Genomic DNA, 17,322 nt, shown 5'->3' on the forward strand with positions numbered 1-17,322 from the left:
TCACGTAGCAAGAGTTTACGGACAGACAGACAACAGTTTTGTGTATTATGATAAGTTAACTCCATCCATTTGAGTTGACCATGTTGACCAACCTCCCAACAAGAAACTGGACCTCTTGACATTATTGTGGAACAAATAATACGGCCTGCTTTGTGGTCCAAGATGATTGTGTGTCAGTTTTGATGAACAAAATTAAATTATTTTATTAATCTTTCATAATTTTATTAGTCTGTTTCTTAGCACTAATTAGTGGGTATGTGTACGTTCAATTTTCTGCATACAATTTATGCATGCAGCCTTCTAACAAAGCCCACTAACCACTCTGGTGGCAGCCAAAGTATGAATATTGAGGCTTCAAAAGCTGAAGTACAACAGGTGATGTCACAGTAGCCAAGTTTCTGTTTTATATTCAGGAAGAGTGTAGTCATCAAACAGGGCCAATCGAAATGGAAGGTGTGCAGGGGGACTATAAGCACTTATGTACCTTAAAGGTAATAAATGAAATGTCTACAGGTTGGTCTGAATGTATCAGAAGCTGATAATGGTTGAATAAATACAACAACTCTCCAAACACTTCACTTTTAATTAAAGAAGTGGTCTTTATTACAGCAAATAAGCCAAACATTACAGACAAGAATAATTATGAACCATGAATATCAACTCTATAGTCAGACTGGTCTCTCATCCAGACACCAGCTTCATTCACTACTCTTCAGGGCCATTATTTCAGATTTAAAGAGGAGGAGTCACTGGCCTCTTAAGAAGATTTGTTTCTTAGTTTTCCTTTAAGTGTGTAGTTAAGAGGCTTTACATATTGTGTTCACTTTCTGCTCTCACTGATTTATGCATGTAGCAAAATCCATTGTCGCTAAACATAAAATATGACTGGATTACTATTACACCATGCTCTTCTCTCTCCCTTCTTTGGATCAGACCAAAAATCAGAAGTAACAAAACTGAAGGCTGATGTTCCACCAACAGAATCATGTTCTGTATTCAGTGAAATCTTATATCTATATCTTTATCTTTTTAAAACACCATCTGTCAATACTTGAATTTGAATCCTCCAAAACAAGAGTACAATCTGTATCTTTTTTATCTACACCAGAACAAATGTTCTGACATTGCATCCATTATCTAAATCTCTACTGTTCACCCAACAATAGAGCCTTTTAGAGCACTCTATTTACAATAACATCCTCATGAGTAGGGCTGCTCTTGCTCCATCAAAGTGGAACATCGGACATGTTATTTACAATAAAGTTCTTTTTTTCTGACTCGGTTTGTTCACAAACAGAAATACATCTGATATTCTGTAAGCTTGTAAAGCCTCACAAAGAAGCATTCTGATGAGTAAAAACACAATGAATCATGGTCCAAAAGGTATTCAGGACACTGTTCGTTCATGAGAACGCATTCAACAAAGCCCTGGGTGCGATCTAAGATGCTGTAAAAATGCTTGTAGCGACAAGAAAATTCAAATGATTAGGCACAATAAATTTTTTTGTATCACAGTCCTGCGTGTTTCACTCACTAAGCCCGTTTATGCATCACTGAGTCAGTGTGTATCCCGGGATAATGGTGAGCAGGATACGAGGATGAAGATAAACAGCTTATCCCGACTAAGACGTTAAGAGGGATAGGCGCTATTATCCAAAATACTCTGTGCATATAAATGCACTGAATTTCTACTGACCACAGACAGCGCAATGGGCTCATACACAAATAAACCACAGTAACATCACAGAGATTCAAGAAGTGAAAACAAAGACAATACTATTGAATTCCACCTAAATACTGAAAAACTACTTCTAAAGCTTTAATATACAGCTTCAATCAGGGGTTCTTAAACTCTTCTTCATGGACCCAAATTGGGCAGATGTAATCTGTTACCTTGGGACCCATTACGGGCCTCGATAAATCACACTAATACTCTCAAGACTCCAGAGGAAACAGACTTGCAGCCCATTTTGCGTCCCCGTGTGCGGTTTAAGAAACGCTGGTGGGCGAACATGGAATGGAAAATGATTGTTCTTACAAGCAATGCAAGTAAACAAACAATAAATACAAACAATGTGCTTTATCCGTATAGACATATTTACACAAAGTCTTTGGCTTATGAAGAAACATCAGCTACAAAATAATAATATTACAACAAAGAGAAGAGTGTTGGCCACCAGTGCACAAAACAAATGAAGCCTGGGGTCAGGTCACTTCCAATTCTATTCAAGCCATACTGTCAATGGAAACTGTCAGTTAATCTTGCCATCAAAGAATGTGTGATTTCAGTCTTTTCTATGGGCAAATAGGCAGATTTTTTGCCATGTCCAAAATCTCTTTATAATTGCAGTTTGTTTGTTTGTTTTTCCATTTATGTACAGGCTGAATTGAAAGTGCATTGGGCCCAGCCCTGAAAAGAACATGATTCCGCTAATGTCACAGTCTAATGTACAATGCAGACTGCAAAAGTCTAACCAGTAGATAGGTACATGATACTACAAAAGAAAAGTGATACATAACACACGTTTTAAAACAAAAAGCATAACATAATGTTTGTCAAGTTGCAGCTAAATGAATATTATTAAAAAAAAATCGAAAAGTCTAATAAGTCTAAACTTCCTGTTTTTCTTTTGTTTCCTGGTCTTGATTTGCCTTTCACAGTCTTGTTTTTACTTTATTTAATAAGGACAGAATTATTATTATTTTTTTCTGTTTTCCAAAAATAATAAACTGCGTGTAACCAATGTAAATAGGTTCATACTTGTTCATAACAATGTACTGACTCAATGTTCGCTAAAGTCATTTGAAAGGTGTGCGGAGCAGAAACAGAACCATTCACAGAGTTTCTCCGGACGTTAACTTTCAGTTGTTCACTTGCTCTCATACAAAAGTGTTGGCTGTATATACTACAAATATCACCATGATGAGACGCCCAATACAGTTAAATTAGTCAGAAATTAGCACAGGAATGTCGGGCCACTGAAAACTTTAACTTGCAGTTTATCAAAAGCTGCTTACAAGGGAGCGAACAAGCGAGAGAGAGAGACATCTACAGTAGATAGGAAGTACTGCAGCTGAAACAGGACAAAGCATCAAGTCCATGGGAGGTGGCTGTGGTGAGAGGCTAAATGTTTTAAATGGGGCCCGAAGCATACAGGGGCCCGCTGGCACTCAAAAAGCTGTACAATAAGCAGAAAGGAGTGAAAGGAGTAACATCTCCTCCTCCCCATCTCATTTCCTGTTAAAAGTCTAAGCATTTCCCTTTGTTTAACAACATGTACAAGGAGCCCGTTTCGCTTGCGCCTTTTGTAGAGACACAAGATGGATGCTACACAACGGCCGCCACAAAGATCGAGACCAAGCAAAGCAAAGGATCAAACACACAAGATGTGAACAGATGTTCTCCGACTCTTCTTCTCCTCATTCTGCTCTTCTGTCCTTCACTTAGGACGACTCGATGAACTCCAATGCCAGGTCGTAGCAGAACCGATACTGTTCCTGCAAACAGACACATACACACACATACACCCTTAACTAAACATATGCACTATCACACATTCACTGTTTGACTAAAGTTTGTATTATTATGTGTATAATAGTAATAACAACATAATGCATTCATGAGCTCTTTCTCACTTTGCAGAAAGTGTTTATGGTTAACTCACCGGAGTATCCACCATGTTAGGTTTGCTATTCCTCAAGGTCTTTACAGCGTGGAAAACATCAACCACACTCTGTCTCTTTGCCATCTCGCACACGATACTGCTGGCACAGAACACTCCACTACGCCCACCTCCATTTCTACAAACAAACATAACAGAATACACGATGATACGTCGCAAAAAGCACAATTTAATATTTCATTTGGGGTTTTTCCAACTCTTGTTGGATGCTTTTAATTTCAATGGTAAAAGAAGAGAAAGCAACTGTGCTCTTTGATTTGTGTGCACTCACAGGCAGTGCACAATGGTTCTTCCCTCTCCCTCCTCCCCTTCACGCTGCCACTGGTCAACCTGAAGGATCAGTTTGAGGAAAGAGCGTTTGGACGCGGGGACTTCTCTGTGCCCCGACCATCCCAGGTACTGGAAATGACGAACCATCAGATAGCCTTCCTGAGGCTGGAATAAGAGACAGAATCAGAAAAACTGATTAAGCCATGTCAAAAACTGCAGATTCTCAAATGGCCGCTTGAGGCTAGCGCCAAAAACGAGTCAATCCTGATAGGCACCAATGATGAAATGTCAGGCCAAACTATTTTAGAGGAGTTTTAAAACCTTTGGCTCAGTGTCAGACCCACAGGTGATATCACATGGTCACATCCATCTTTTACACTGTAAATAGGTATGTATTTTTCCAGCTAATTTTCCCAGTATGTATTTTTTCAGGTAATTGGTTATATGAATTTTAATGACTATAGTGCGTTTTAACATGCTGTATTTTTGTATGGCTATTTAAAACAAGTCGCCTTGAAAACGACACCTTGTATGAGATTGATTCAATGAGATTTACCTGTATAAATAAAGGTGAAATAAAACAATAAATAAATAATAATAGAAACGTAGTATGATTCTGACTGCCCACCCTAGTGAGGTTGCAGACTCTGAAGAGCCGGCTGATAACATCACATTCCATTGAGCAGGACATACATTCCACCTGGACGGGACCGTAACGCAGCATGCCCTCCTCTGGCCAGTACTGAGGACAACCCTGAGAGAGAACAATTACACCATTTAGAAAAACACTGTAACAATTTCAGAAAAAATAGAGACAAATGCAAAAAAAAAAAGGAGGGACAAAAAATTCTTAAAATGAAATGTGCTTACAAATTTTGGTTAAGAGTGTTGGATGTGTGCAGGATTGTTTTCTTCCATCTTTCCTTTACAAGTTCATTAGCTCTAAATAAGCTAATCTTATATAATAAATCCATGATTACTGTAAAAAAGACACAATGCTATGCTAAGAAACACAGCAGAACTTTATGTAAAATACCTGAGCCAGGTCAATCTCATTTAGCATCACCAGACTGGTACATCCATAGTCGTAAACTAGGCGCCAAAAGTCTTTGACAGTGTTGGGCAAAGGATGCTGGGTAACGATGAATGCAGCAGGCTGTCTGTAGCTCTAAAGAGAAGGAGAGAGGCAACAAAAGCGATCACCGACAAAGAAGACACTCTTAATGATTCAATCAAGCATTATTAAACTGTGCGTTATTGTTTTTTATTTTTTAATTTTGACTGTCCCACAGTACGTTTCTTTCTCACATGTGCACATTAAAACACAAACAGCAGAGTAGAGCTGCACAGTATGTGAGACATGGGAAAGCAAGCATAGTTAAAAGGTGACTTTGGTTTGATGATCATGCAGTGGGTCTATTAACTGTGAGGGTTGGGAACATGCACAAGACTACACATAGAGCAAAAACTACATTTGATGGGGTCAGTTAACTTTTTTTTCAGTTAGCTCAGGAAGACAAACTTCTTCAAAGTTCACATAAAAAAAGAATCAAGAACTAACTGGTCTGAATGTGAACTGAACCCACTTTGGCTTAAATGAAAAATGTACAGCCAAATGTGTGACGCAGGTGTGACTGAGAATCTAATGTGAGGGCCGGGCACAGGTTTAGGATTTAGGGTGTGGATGTCGTTCACAAAAATGAATCTGGTGGCAGAACAACACTGAAGCCATGAAACAAATCCAGTATTGGAGACTTGAAGTAAAATCCCATTACCTGGAACTCTTCTGACAGCTTGGTTAGAGAGAGGCCAGAGGTGAGTAACTAAACTTTAAGGTAAACGCCTAAAACTTGACTGAACTCTAGAAATTTTACAGTATTTTGTCCAACAGCTTTGTTGGAGAGAAGCCAGGTTTGTTCCCACAACATGCAAATGTTCACACATTATCAGGAAATTACTCACATACCTACAGCCCACCTCTTACTATCTTTTTTTCACTATATCTTTACTCACAACCCTGATAATAACCTTCTAATGACCTTACCTTAAAACCTTACCTCAAAATTTCTACCTACTCAATGACTTTCTTTTCAAGTCACGGTAAATGGGCAACGCGTTGAGGCAATGTCAACAGTTGCAAACATAAACAACGTTTGAATGGTGGCCAGAGAAAAGCTAGTGGTCTTTTTAGAGGCTGGATTTGTCTCTAGCCTTCTGCTGCTAAAACCACAAACACAGCATCACACAAAGAAGGAAGGGAGTGTGTGTGTGTGTGTGTGTGTGTGTGTGTGTGTGTGTGTGTGTGTGTGTGTGTGTGTGTGTGTGTGTGTGTGCGTGCGTGTGTGTGTGTGTTTTATGTTAGTAAGTTTAAGTGTTGTGTGATATTTTTATCTTCATCATCATTTCAATGTACCTTCATAAAAGTCTGTATCATTTTCAACAAAAATGTGACTGCAGTTTGGGACACTGAGTGTTAAATCTAGTCTTTATATAATTGGCATTAAATATACAGAAATTGTGGTAAGAGTAACACATCAGCCGGTTCTGCTGAAAGTCTTTTTGCACATGTACACACAGTGTGAAATGTCCCAAACTACTCTTGCTTGATGTGTTGAAAATAACACAACCTTACAGTGTGTTCCAGTAACACATTATTGACTTACATCCATCAGAGCAGCGTTGATGTAGTTGCTGCTTTCTCCATCTATTGTGATGAGGAAGGGAAGGCATCTATCTGGAGGAAGGCCATCCATAAAGCGGTTCTTATCTTGGTTTCTAGGCAACAACGCAATGCTGCAGTCTTCTGGCTGTGGCTGAGGAGTCACTGAGTTTAATGTCTGGACAGAGAGAGAAATGTGTCAAAAGATTCAAAGAAGGGCTCCATGAAGATAGAAATAGACCCAAAAGCCAAGCTGGTGGGAAAGAAAAACTTGTGTGCATTAAAAATATTGGGTTTCTGGAAGTCACAAGTCACAAGGTTCAGCACTACAGAGAAAGAATTTGATGAGTTTGAGTATCCAGAAACTCCACATAATTATATTTTTTGTGTGTTAAAACCCATTCTTTACATCCAGGAGTAGCAGATGACAACAGCAAGTGGTTCCTCTTGATGTAATAATACACAGTCTTAATACAATGTCTTAATGCCCATATTGTAAAAAGAATTACACAGCAGAAGGGGTTAGAGGAGATTTCATTTTAGGACATAAAGTAGGAATTGTTAAAGTTTTGATTACTGAGTTCCATTTAATATTTCAGTACTAGTTTGTGGGTTTTATTAGTATTTTTTTAACCATTAGTGAGGTGACCTTTCTTGACAGCAGCTATAATTGTCAGTCTGCTGCGATGCCAGGAACAGAAAAGAACAATTGTAAATGAAGAGTGCTCTCAGACTCTGAAGAGCCCTCTCTGCTGCTTTACCACAGGCTGACACTGGCCTACACGCTCCACTTTGAAAGCTCTGGGCGCAAAGTAACAGATTACAGTTTGATTTTACCTGGAACTCATCCTTCAGATGGGAAGAGTTGGTCTGGGAGTCGATGCGGATCAGCTCATAATAAGCTGCTTTGAACTCGCAGACCGGTATGGCTGTTTCTCCACAAAGACAAGCCTCTAGTATGGCGTCGTGAATGAATATGTACTGCTCCTGAAGACATATATTATAATACACATATTATCACATATTCTGCACATTCATATTTCAACATTAGAAAAATAAGAAATACAACTTTGTATAAGACAAACGAGTGATGCACACACTGTGAGTGAGTGAAGACTGATGAGAGGTGGAGGGATGGATGACGTGATGACTGTTGGTTAGGTTTACTTCACCTGTGAGTCAGTCCAAGCAAGTGATGCCAACTTCAATTCAATGATGAGACACAGACTGACCTGCTTTGGTGAACGGCTGTGAATGTACTTTGTTACAATGGGTCTTATAAGCTGTTAAATTGTTACTCTGTTACAGGCCAATAGTGCAGAATTCTTAAGTAGGACATGAAATGTGTCCATGAAAGATTGCATCGACCTGCATTCTGTGAGTCACCAGCCTTCAAGTATGACAAAGAATTTAATAAACTTTTAAAAGTTTGCTTTATGCTCTGACCTACAGGCTGTTCTGAACCATGAAGCTTGAAATTACTTTTTCCCCGTTGTTACTGCACTGCTTGATAGTTTATATATATGATCTGAATTACTATTTGTGGTCTTTTTAATAGGAAAAACATTACAAAAATATTAATTTAAAGAATAATAACCACTACAGTCAAAGAAGGATCCTCTTTGTTTGGATGCATATACATATATATTATCTATATTCTGTTTAGAACTAACTCATTTATGCTTCTATTATTCTACAATTATTATTCTATGTATTAAAAAATTTACATGTTTAACAACCACAAATTCAGGCAAATCGGATACACCCATGCAGCAATAGATGAATGTGCTTCCTTAGAGAACAGTTCAACGTGATAGTGATTTTTTTTTTTACTAACACAAGAGGGCTCCAGAGTAAGCTTTAAATATGAAAATTATGTATGACTTTTACTTATTGTCAGTGTTACATTCACAGAAGTGAAAGCTGACGAATTGAACTTAATGAGGTGATATTTTCATGCATGCATGGAAAATAGATAACTACATAAAACCTTGTCACCTCAGCCCGTACCATGCTGATGGCTGAGTTTGAAGTCAAGCTTTCCCTACATCTATTCTAAAAATGTGGATGCAGATGGAGGATGGGTAATGCAGTCACCTCAGTCTGTACCATGTTGATCCTCCTGGAGCGAAGAGCCTTCACACAGTTGTAGATGTCGACCACTCCTTCTCTCTCTGCCATGTCCAACATGATGTCAATGACTATGAAACATCCTGTGCGCCCTGCTCCAGCACTGCAGACAGAAAGTGAAGAACACAAATTTTAACTTTATAGATCTTTCTCTATGTCCGTCATTGGGAGAGAAAACATTTTGTTTTGACTATGCATGTTTATTTTCTAATAATTCATTTTTATACCTGCAGTGGACCACAATTGGCCCAGCAGAAGGTGGATTAGACATTTTAACTCTGCGGATGAAGGAAAGAAGTCCTGTGGCATGATATGGAACTCCATGATCAGGCCAGCCTGTGAAGTGGAACTGCTTGACTTCGCGGACCTCATTGAAACCACGCTGAGTAAAGACAAAAAAAAAACATCTTTAAGTAAAATTTCATGAAACGTGTTTATTCTATAAACACCCTTTCTAGATATGTCTCAAACTTATTAACTGGTTTTGTTGAAGCTACAAGGAGGACGATAAACAAAACCAAACAAGTCTGTGTCAACCAAACTACAGCTTGAGGTGCAGCTACACCTCTACCTGAGTTTTTTTTGCATAAATTACATCGAAGCAAAATGCAAAATGAATACAAAATATAAATTTTTGCTAGATTATAACAAGTTTTACTCACCCTCTCCAGTGTAAATGTGCGAACCACATATTCAGCGAGTGGTTCAACCTCCACAAAAGTCACCTTGAAGTCTCCATACACCTCAGCATCATCTGGCCAGTATTTATAGCACTTAACCTAGAAAGAAAAAAGCCATGAAAAAGTAAAGACAAGCTTGAATCAAGGAGCAAATATAGCTTTTTTTTTTTTTTTTTGCATAATGATATTTAATATGATGCCAATATGAAAAATGCCACTTTTAAACCAAATATGTTTTACATAATTTAGAGAGTATATTTTACAGGATTGTTGACAGAGACATCACACTAACATTCTTGCAATTTTCCTACCTAACTGTAAATATACAGGTATTTGCAATAGCACTTGTAAATGCAGTGGACATTGCTGAATTAAAAAAAAAAGAGATTTGGATAGTTCTGACTAAGTAATAGTAATTTTAATAAAGTTACCAACTGAAATTAACTGAGTGTAGAAAAACGAGCAACTTACCCTTCCAACCTCCACCAGATTGGTTACCATCACAATGCAGGCTGACTGTTCCTGCCAAACCATCCTCCAGAAGTCATACACTGTCTCATGAACAGGACCTACGCATAGATGCAGAGTATACTTTCACTTTATTCTGCTGTAAGTACGGTTACAATTTGTGATGAAATAGTTGCTATGCTATAAAACAGCAGTAATGCAGAATTCCTGCATGTAATTGAGTGTGGTGCAGCATCTTACCCTGTGTAGCAATGTAGTGACTTGGTCTTTGGTACCCCTGCAAACAGAACACCACAGTCCTTAATATGAGCTGAAAACATAATCGTGTCAAATTCTAAAACCTTTTATCACGGCTGGAAATGATAACTTTCTACACTAAACTACCTTACTACCTCACTTTCATCTACAACAGGAGAAAAATTCTGACAGACTGATGAAATTCTTTTTTAGCTGACTCCATACTTGAGTTGCACTGCATACTGTTGAATTCATGTTAAAATGTGCAAAGTTGGTCATCTCATCATTTTTCCTTTCCACTTAAAAACTACTACTTGACATCTACAACAACTGCCAGGTGTGCCCAGGGCTATGACAACCACTTATTAAGTTGTCATTAAAGCAATTAAGACACAAGTGGTGAATATGCATATGCAAATTGACACCAAACAGTGAGATGCAAAGATGGTGGTTGGTGGCCAAGATGAAGTGCGATCAGTCATGCAAAGGATGCCCCAGCATCTCAAAATGGATACACATCATGTCTTGATGCATAAGGACTGGTTCATGGATGTACAGGTGAGCAGGTGTAAATGTTCAGGGGCATTTATGAACAAGACCACAGTGATACTTACATCCCTGTACAGCCAAATCTACAGCCCAAGCCACAGGCAGAAAGAACGAGTGGAAGAAAGAAAGAAAGAAAGCACAACAATGTCAGTGAGTGTCAATCAGAAAAAAGAAAAGCTGCATTGACATAATGGAAGTTTGATCAGGACATGCAGAAAAAAAATGTGATCTAAAACTTCAAATTAGACTAAATAGAGAGGACACTCCCTAATGGAATTTGACCATCTTCCATGGAGAGCACAATAGAACCAAAAAGACTCAGAAAGCTGGCATATCACAATCTCATTTAACCACCATCACATACTGATGTTCCAGCTTTCTCCGTCTTTTGGGTGCAGTTCAAATTGTGTGACAGCTGCCTTTGTTGTGCCAACAAAGATTAGGGAGTGCCCACTCTATTCATTCTAATTCTAGCTTAATGTGAGTGGTAGAATGCATGCAAGAGTTTTAATGACAGTAAATTATAATACAGTGGAGCTTATGATAAGCATACTAGCATTAAAAAAGCACAATGTGAGTCGTAGTGACTGGTGTGCAGATGATTGTTGAGAGATGACAGAAAATGGATGAACTGATGAAGACTGTGTCGTGGGTGAATGCAGAAACAATAGGCAAGTAATAGATGAAGCAAAAGATGGAAAATTAATTGTATATAGATGTATAAGGCAGCTGAATAGGTTTGTCGAACAGTTAAAAGTGACTCAAGTCAAGAAAAATGCTAGAAATTAAGCTACCCTTAGAACCTGATTAGCTTAGCTTAGCTTAAAAAACTACTAAAATGCACAAAACTGCTAGGTCCATCCAACAGTAACAAAACCTGCTGACCATCACCTCTAAAGCTCACTAACTAGCACTGTCAGTTCTTAAAGTCACTCCTTTAAATGGATTTCTTTCTGGTCTCCTGGAAAAGGAGTCTGCTAAATCCAAATGATGACTTAAGATCCGCTATGTTGTACATATAAATCAGATAACTTATTCAGTTCTGGACGGACAGGTGAATTGATGGGGAAACTTGAAAGAAAGACAACAAGACTGACACCTGAGACAGACACATGTACTGCATGTATGATGTGTTTTCTGCATGGCTGGATGCATAAAATGGTATGATGAATGACTGGTAGACGCAATCAAGGTATAGAGGCCTGACATACGAGCGAGGGAGTGTGGTTTCGTTGGTTTCGTTGGGAGCCAATAGTAGCATTCGATGCGTTTCCACTTACATCGATGTAGTTGGCGTTGATGTAGTCGGAGGACGGGTCGTCTTCTATGGGCTGCAGAATAACCCTTGAATGGTCATCTAAGAAAACAGTGTGTGAGAGAGCAGCAGAAACAGACAGGTAAGAAAGGTGATTTGCTGTTAAAGAATTATTATTTCAAGGTTTTCATGGTTTGCTGTTTTTCTGAATTTCGTGTTTTGGCTTTCTATTTTTTTATTCAGTGTGTAGTTGGGATTTAATAAAATAATTTAACAAGGTGTTCGGTTCGGACGGAGTCACACAGACTAGTCTAGAGACAACTTGGCAAAAATCTGTATTTCCCAATCGGATGATGAGTCAGAGGTTGTTTTTAGTCAGTAGGTTTACAGTTCTGTATCAAAAACCTTGCGATTTCTTTGGTTGCTAGCAGATTGCTACACAGTAATCCGTACTTTGCAAGAAAACACTTGTCTGCCAATCCTCGCTAACTACTCACTGAATGGAAGTGAAACTGTGAAGGAAGGTGGAAGATTTTTGGTGCAGCAACCTCTTTGTATTGCTTTATTCATTATTTTACATGATAATACAAACAACAGATTATATGTAACGTTCTATATACAAATAAATCATGCCAATAAAATTACAACAGCTGTCAATAAGCATGGTTATGTATGTATGCAAGTAAGTAGCATGAGACCCTTTTGTGACTCAATTTTTCTGAGTCTGGGGACTCAAGGAACACAAGGAAGAGTCTTAAGAGTCAAGGCAGAGGCTGAAGAGGTGATTGAGCTTTTGAAGATGTTGCTCATTGATTCTTTTATTGTTGCTTACAAAGGTGGTTTTTCTTTGGTCCTGTCTTGATTTTAAACCTTTAATTATGTGGGCTGTACACTTACTTCTGCTCCCAATTTCTTCTTCTCTTCTTCCTGTAAAGCTCTATGACTTAAAATGCAGTAACGCAGATGTCTTGCTTACATGCTATGATATTCCCGTAGCGGTTTTTGGTACGATTCTGCTCCTTCTTGGCCACGTCCCAGGAGGCCGACTGGCCCTCAAAGAAGCTCTGTATCACCAACAACACACGAAGTAATAAAAATACAATTAGATGTCATGGATCCTTAAAAATAACACTTCTGTACTATTGCATATATCTGAGAGGAAAGTGGTACTTAGGTGCTTTTCGACTTTTGTTCGACTGGTTTGATTCAACTAGCAAATTCTTATTAGACATTAAAATAAAAGGACCATAAAAATGGCTTGTGTCTCATTGATTGTTCAGTCGATGGAGCAGAAGGTACCCTCAAATTAAGAGGCAATTTAGACCTGGTAGTCATTTTTTCATTTTAATGTGAGGCCAAAACATTAAATAGAGCAGTATTGATTTTAAAAATAATACTTCTGTGTCAGCCTCCACATTAAAATACATAATTTCCTGCTACTAATAATACTTTTGCCTCTTCTGTAATTAATATTACAAGCTCTAGTGTCAACAGTACAGATAATAATCTTACTTCATATTCCTCCTTGAAGCCATAGCTGTCAGATGTTTTCATTAGGTTGATGTGCTGCAGGAGATCAGCCACTCTGATGGCTGGGTGGAGCTGTCCTGTCTGATACGGAGACTCAGTTCCTTCACAGTGATACCGAGGAACATCTAGAAGCCTGCTGTTCTCGGCTGCAGAGCCAGTGTGGTTCTCATCTACAACAGGAGACAAAATAAGGTACGGTTAATTGATAATTCGCAAAATATCTTCCCTTCATTTTATTTTATCTTCATTAATATTTTATTTTATGACCCCTATAATGGGTAACATAGATACCAAAACATGTAAACTCTTATTTGTACCTTGAAACTGCACGTGTGGAAAGATACTTGTACTGATCTATACAAACGCAACAAGCTTTCCCAATCTTCCCAAATCTGTACTAGTTTCTACCTTACAAAAAGAAAACAGTGCATTTCCTCAAACCAAACCAAACATTTGCCACTTTGTTTTCTCAGTTTATACTCACCTGTGATTGGAACTACATGTCAAAGCAGCAGGAAAAGAAAAGAGCAAAAAGGGCTAGTCAGACTGCAGGATAAGTGGATTTGTTAGCGAGACTAAAGGTTAGTTTAACAGTTTGGATTTGTTTATAAGGACTTTCCACGATGGATGAAATGGATACAGAGAATTTGTAGATGATGTCGTACAAAAAGGACCTAAAATTGCCACAAGATGCAGAAACTGAAAAACATGAGGAATATCTTAAAATGAATTGTGAGGTGGATGTTCACTGCAATGTCATTTAGTTCACAATAAACAACCACGTTCACAGCAGATTAAAACATTTGTTGCATTCTGCTGTTCTAAACCTTTCAAACACACTGCAAATATATTTAAAGAAGTAAAACATCTGTTTTTTAAATGTGGAATAAAATAACTAACTCAATCTCCAATAAGCAATCAAGAGCTATAGGAGTGCTTCCCAAAAATGTCTCTGTGGTGTAGTAGTTAACACCTTACATGCAAAAGATCCCTGGTTTGAGACTGGGAGGCAAGACAGACCCAGCCACGGAGGGTCACAAGCCTCCATAAGTAGGAAGGATGCCAAATAAAACAAGTGGATCCATCTGCTGTAGTGGGCAAAAGGGAGCAGCTGAAAATACACGTAAGTGATTCCCAAAGTGTGTTTTTCTGCCCACTTTGTGCACGTCAAGATGTGGGCCATATATGGTGAGAGGTTAAATTGAACTAATATTATAAGCCCGTGTGAGTTATTTATTAGTTTTTATTTATTGTTATTGTTTTTATTTGTTTATATGGCCTGTTTTTAATCAGGAATGTCCCTTTTATCTCATCAATGGTGGAGGAAAGGTTCAAATGGAGCAGTGACCAGCAGGTGGCAAAGCAAAGCTTTTAAGCTTGTACACTACAACCAAATCACTAGGTCGATATCACATCTTTGTAATGAGAAAAGAGGAAATGTTGTAAACTGATGAGAGTTGTTATAGAAGGTTTAGATTAGCATCAAAGATTTTCACACTGGGCTTTTTATACTCCAGGAATGGTTGTGGTATATTGCAGAAATTTAGAGGTATAATTTACATGTGTGAGTACCGCCCCTCTGATTGAATTTTATTTGGATTTTGAAACTTGTACATTTTAGGAGGTAGTTCATTTGGAGGTTATAACTGGGGTTAAATAGTTGCAGAACTTCAAAGTGCGCTGTGGTTAAAATGCGACTTGACAGTTGTAATGTACAGACTGACAGGTTAAATAATGCAGTAGCTCAGGGTTGGAGCAGAAGCGGCTGATTTCATCTTCACCGCTGTTTATTAACTGACACTGTTTATTTCATCCAACGGATGCTTTTCTCTGCTCTGAGGACATGTTAGCTCATTACTGATTGTTAAAGGTTTGTTAAGCCCTCGTCACGGCAATTAACAGTAAACTTGACCCGACACCGCCTCTTAATTTGTTACTTCCTGCTAGTTCTTCTTCCTCTGTGAAGTGATTGGCCAAGACAGATTGTAACTGCAGCCTTCACTCCAAATTAGAGGCTATGGAACAGTTAATTAACACAGTTTGGTGGCACTGTGGTTTGTGAACCCCTTAAGGGTATTTCAGAACTCCACATCATGCTGCAGTGTCAACAGTAGACTCAACTACAGATAAACACATTGCACTGCAACACTGAAGCTAGAGAAACATCCAACTAGCCAAAAGCTACATATTTCACGATTCAGACACTCAGAACAGGGCTTCAGCACAAAACAAGTCCAGGGAATAACACAGATGGTAGATACTCAAGTAGACTTCTAGATCCATTGCACAGAAAAACTTCTGCCAGAGAGACAAGGCTGCAGGCATTAAGTTGTTCAGTGTTGTCACAGATTTAATCAGCAGTCATTTTGCTGTGGCAACATGACAAATTGTCTTCCTCCTTTTAAGCCTTCTTTTCTGTCATTTTTGGGAGACAAAATGGCACGGCTTAAAACAACTCAAAACTGTGGAAATAATGAGGTCTCTAAGGGAGAATGATGGCAATTACTGTGAATATCAATAACTCGCAGCAGGAAACAGAAACCATGGCTGGAATCGGGAATGACTGAACCAAAGGGAAAACGCAGGATGACAGATGAAGTGCTTAGCTGTTGGAGGTTTTTTTTATACCAGACATGTTCTACACAGAGAGTTGGCAGAAAAATATAAAAGATGAACATAAAGCTTTGCCAACTTCACATATTCTAATCTGTTATACCTCTTTAAATTTTCCTTGATTTGTTTTTGGTCATTTTTTTGTCGTCTTTTGAGTATTAAAAACATAATGCTCCAGAAACATCCAAGAAAGCCATACTTTTGTCAAAGGTCACTATAACAGACGTTTGACTATATCCAACAGCTCTAACTATAGACTTCAGTTATGGACACAAAACAGACGGGATAATACGTGCTAGGGTTACAAGTGCAAAGTCTATTTGATGATGGCAGGTGATCACTAGAGGTGATACATGTGACATATCCAACACTAGAAGTCTCACCTAACACAGCAGTGGGAACCAGAGGATCGTTGGGCACTGCAGGAGGAAACACGGCCAGGAAACATATTAAAATTTCAGATTTACTAAAGCATAGATGAGGACAACTGAGACAAATCACAAATTCTGGCAAGACCTTACTTTTTTCATCATTTTTTTTCTCATCGCTGTCATGTATGAGTTCTACATTTATGCTGTCCTGTTTTCACTGTGAGGTGTTGTGAATTGATTTACAGACAGAACCTTAACTAGCAATGATTTAGATATGACTTTGGTCCATCATTTAAGTCTTTTTCCAGGCAAAACAAAATGCAGGTTAGATCCTTGTTTGGCAAACAAATGACTAATTATTTTTCTGTTTTTTGTTATAAAAGTGACAATTGAATAAAAAATACTTGATTGCTAAAATATTAACTAATTGCATTAATAATTGTTTGTTGCAGCTTCTGAACAAGAGCTTGGCTGTTGATAAAAATAACCCTGATCTTTGCAAAGATTCATCTCTAATTAGTGTGGACAGAAGATGGATAGGAAAACAGAATGTAAGATTTATGGCTAGCCATTTAATTAAGGGGTTTTTTTTGTTTGTAAAACCTTGATTTTATGAACCTACATCTGTTGTTGTAGTTGTGAGAGTCCATAAATGTCACAGCCATGGGGTCCTCGCCATGCAGAGTGCTCTGGTCAGCATAGCTGCGGTCCATAGCGTTCACCATGTGTGTCATTTCCTGCCGTGTTGTTCCAATGGCATCTTTACGTTTTTTTGCCAGCTTCCTGTTAGAGGGAGATAGACAGACAGTCAGGAATTGTGCAAAACAAATACACAAACATGAGGAAGCCTGAAGCCACAGCAAGAATGAGAGAATCT

General features: G+C 38.4%; 1 protein-coding gene across 20 annotated transcripts in view; it reads right to left on the reverse strand.

Annotated features, from left to right (window-relative positions):
• Positions 1-565: 565 nt before the first annotated feature.
• Positions 566-17,322, reverse strand: part of ptprk (protein tyrosine phosphatase receptor type K) — a 105,342-nt gene continuing 88,585 nt past the window's right edge. For 2 of the 20 annotated variants that reach the window (XM_084952061.1, XM_084952054.1), the window contains 20 exons: positions 17,068-17,228; positions 16,458-16,493; positions 13,946-13,957; positions 13,444-13,631; positions 12,908-13,007; positions 11,888-12,033; positions 10,742-10,759; positions 10,131-10,167; positions 9,894-9,991; positions 9,405-9,521; positions 8,970-9,124; positions 8,710-8,845; positions 7,450-7,599; positions 6,617-6,790; positions 5,729-5,746; positions 4,990-5,121; positions 4,582-4,707; positions 3,955-4,118; positions 3,666-3,801; positions 566-3,498 (listed from right to left, as the gene is read on the reverse strand). In XM_084952061.1, the coding sequence (XP_084808187.1) occupies positions 3,445-3,498; positions 3,666-3,801; positions 3,955-4,118; positions 4,582-4,707; positions 4,990-5,121; positions 5,729-5,746; positions 6,617-6,790; positions 7,450-7,599; positions 8,710-8,845; positions 8,970-9,124; positions 9,405-9,521; positions 9,894-9,991; positions 10,131-10,167; positions 10,742-10,759; positions 11,888-12,033; positions 12,908-13,007; positions 13,444-13,631; positions 13,946-13,957; positions 16,458-16,493; positions 17,068-17,228 (2,158 nt within the window). In that variant the 3' untranslated portion in view covers positions 566-3,444. The remainder of the gene's footprint in view (positions 3,499-3,665; positions 3,802-3,954; positions 4,119-4,581; positions 4,708-4,989; positions 5,122-5,728; positions 5,747-6,616; positions 6,791-7,449; positions 7,600-8,709; positions 8,846-8,969; positions 9,125-9,404; positions 9,522-9,893; positions 9,992-10,130; positions 10,168-10,741; positions 10,760-11,887; positions 12,034-12,907; positions 13,008-13,443; positions 13,632-13,945; positions 13,958-16,457; positions 16,494-17,067; positions 17,229-17,322) is intronic. The other 18 variants (XM_084952070.1, XM_084952066.1, XM_084952074.1 and 15 more) reach the window with 16 other exon arrangements.

The sequence above is a fragment of the Perissodus microlepis genome, chromosome 15 (assembly GCF_051167445.1).
Source record: "Perissodus microlepis isolate ML-2025 ecotype Zambia chromosome 15, ASM5116744v1, whole genome shotgun sequence".
NCBI lineage: Eukaryota > Metazoa > Chordata > Actinopteri > Cichliformes > Cichlidae > Perissodus > Perissodus microlepis.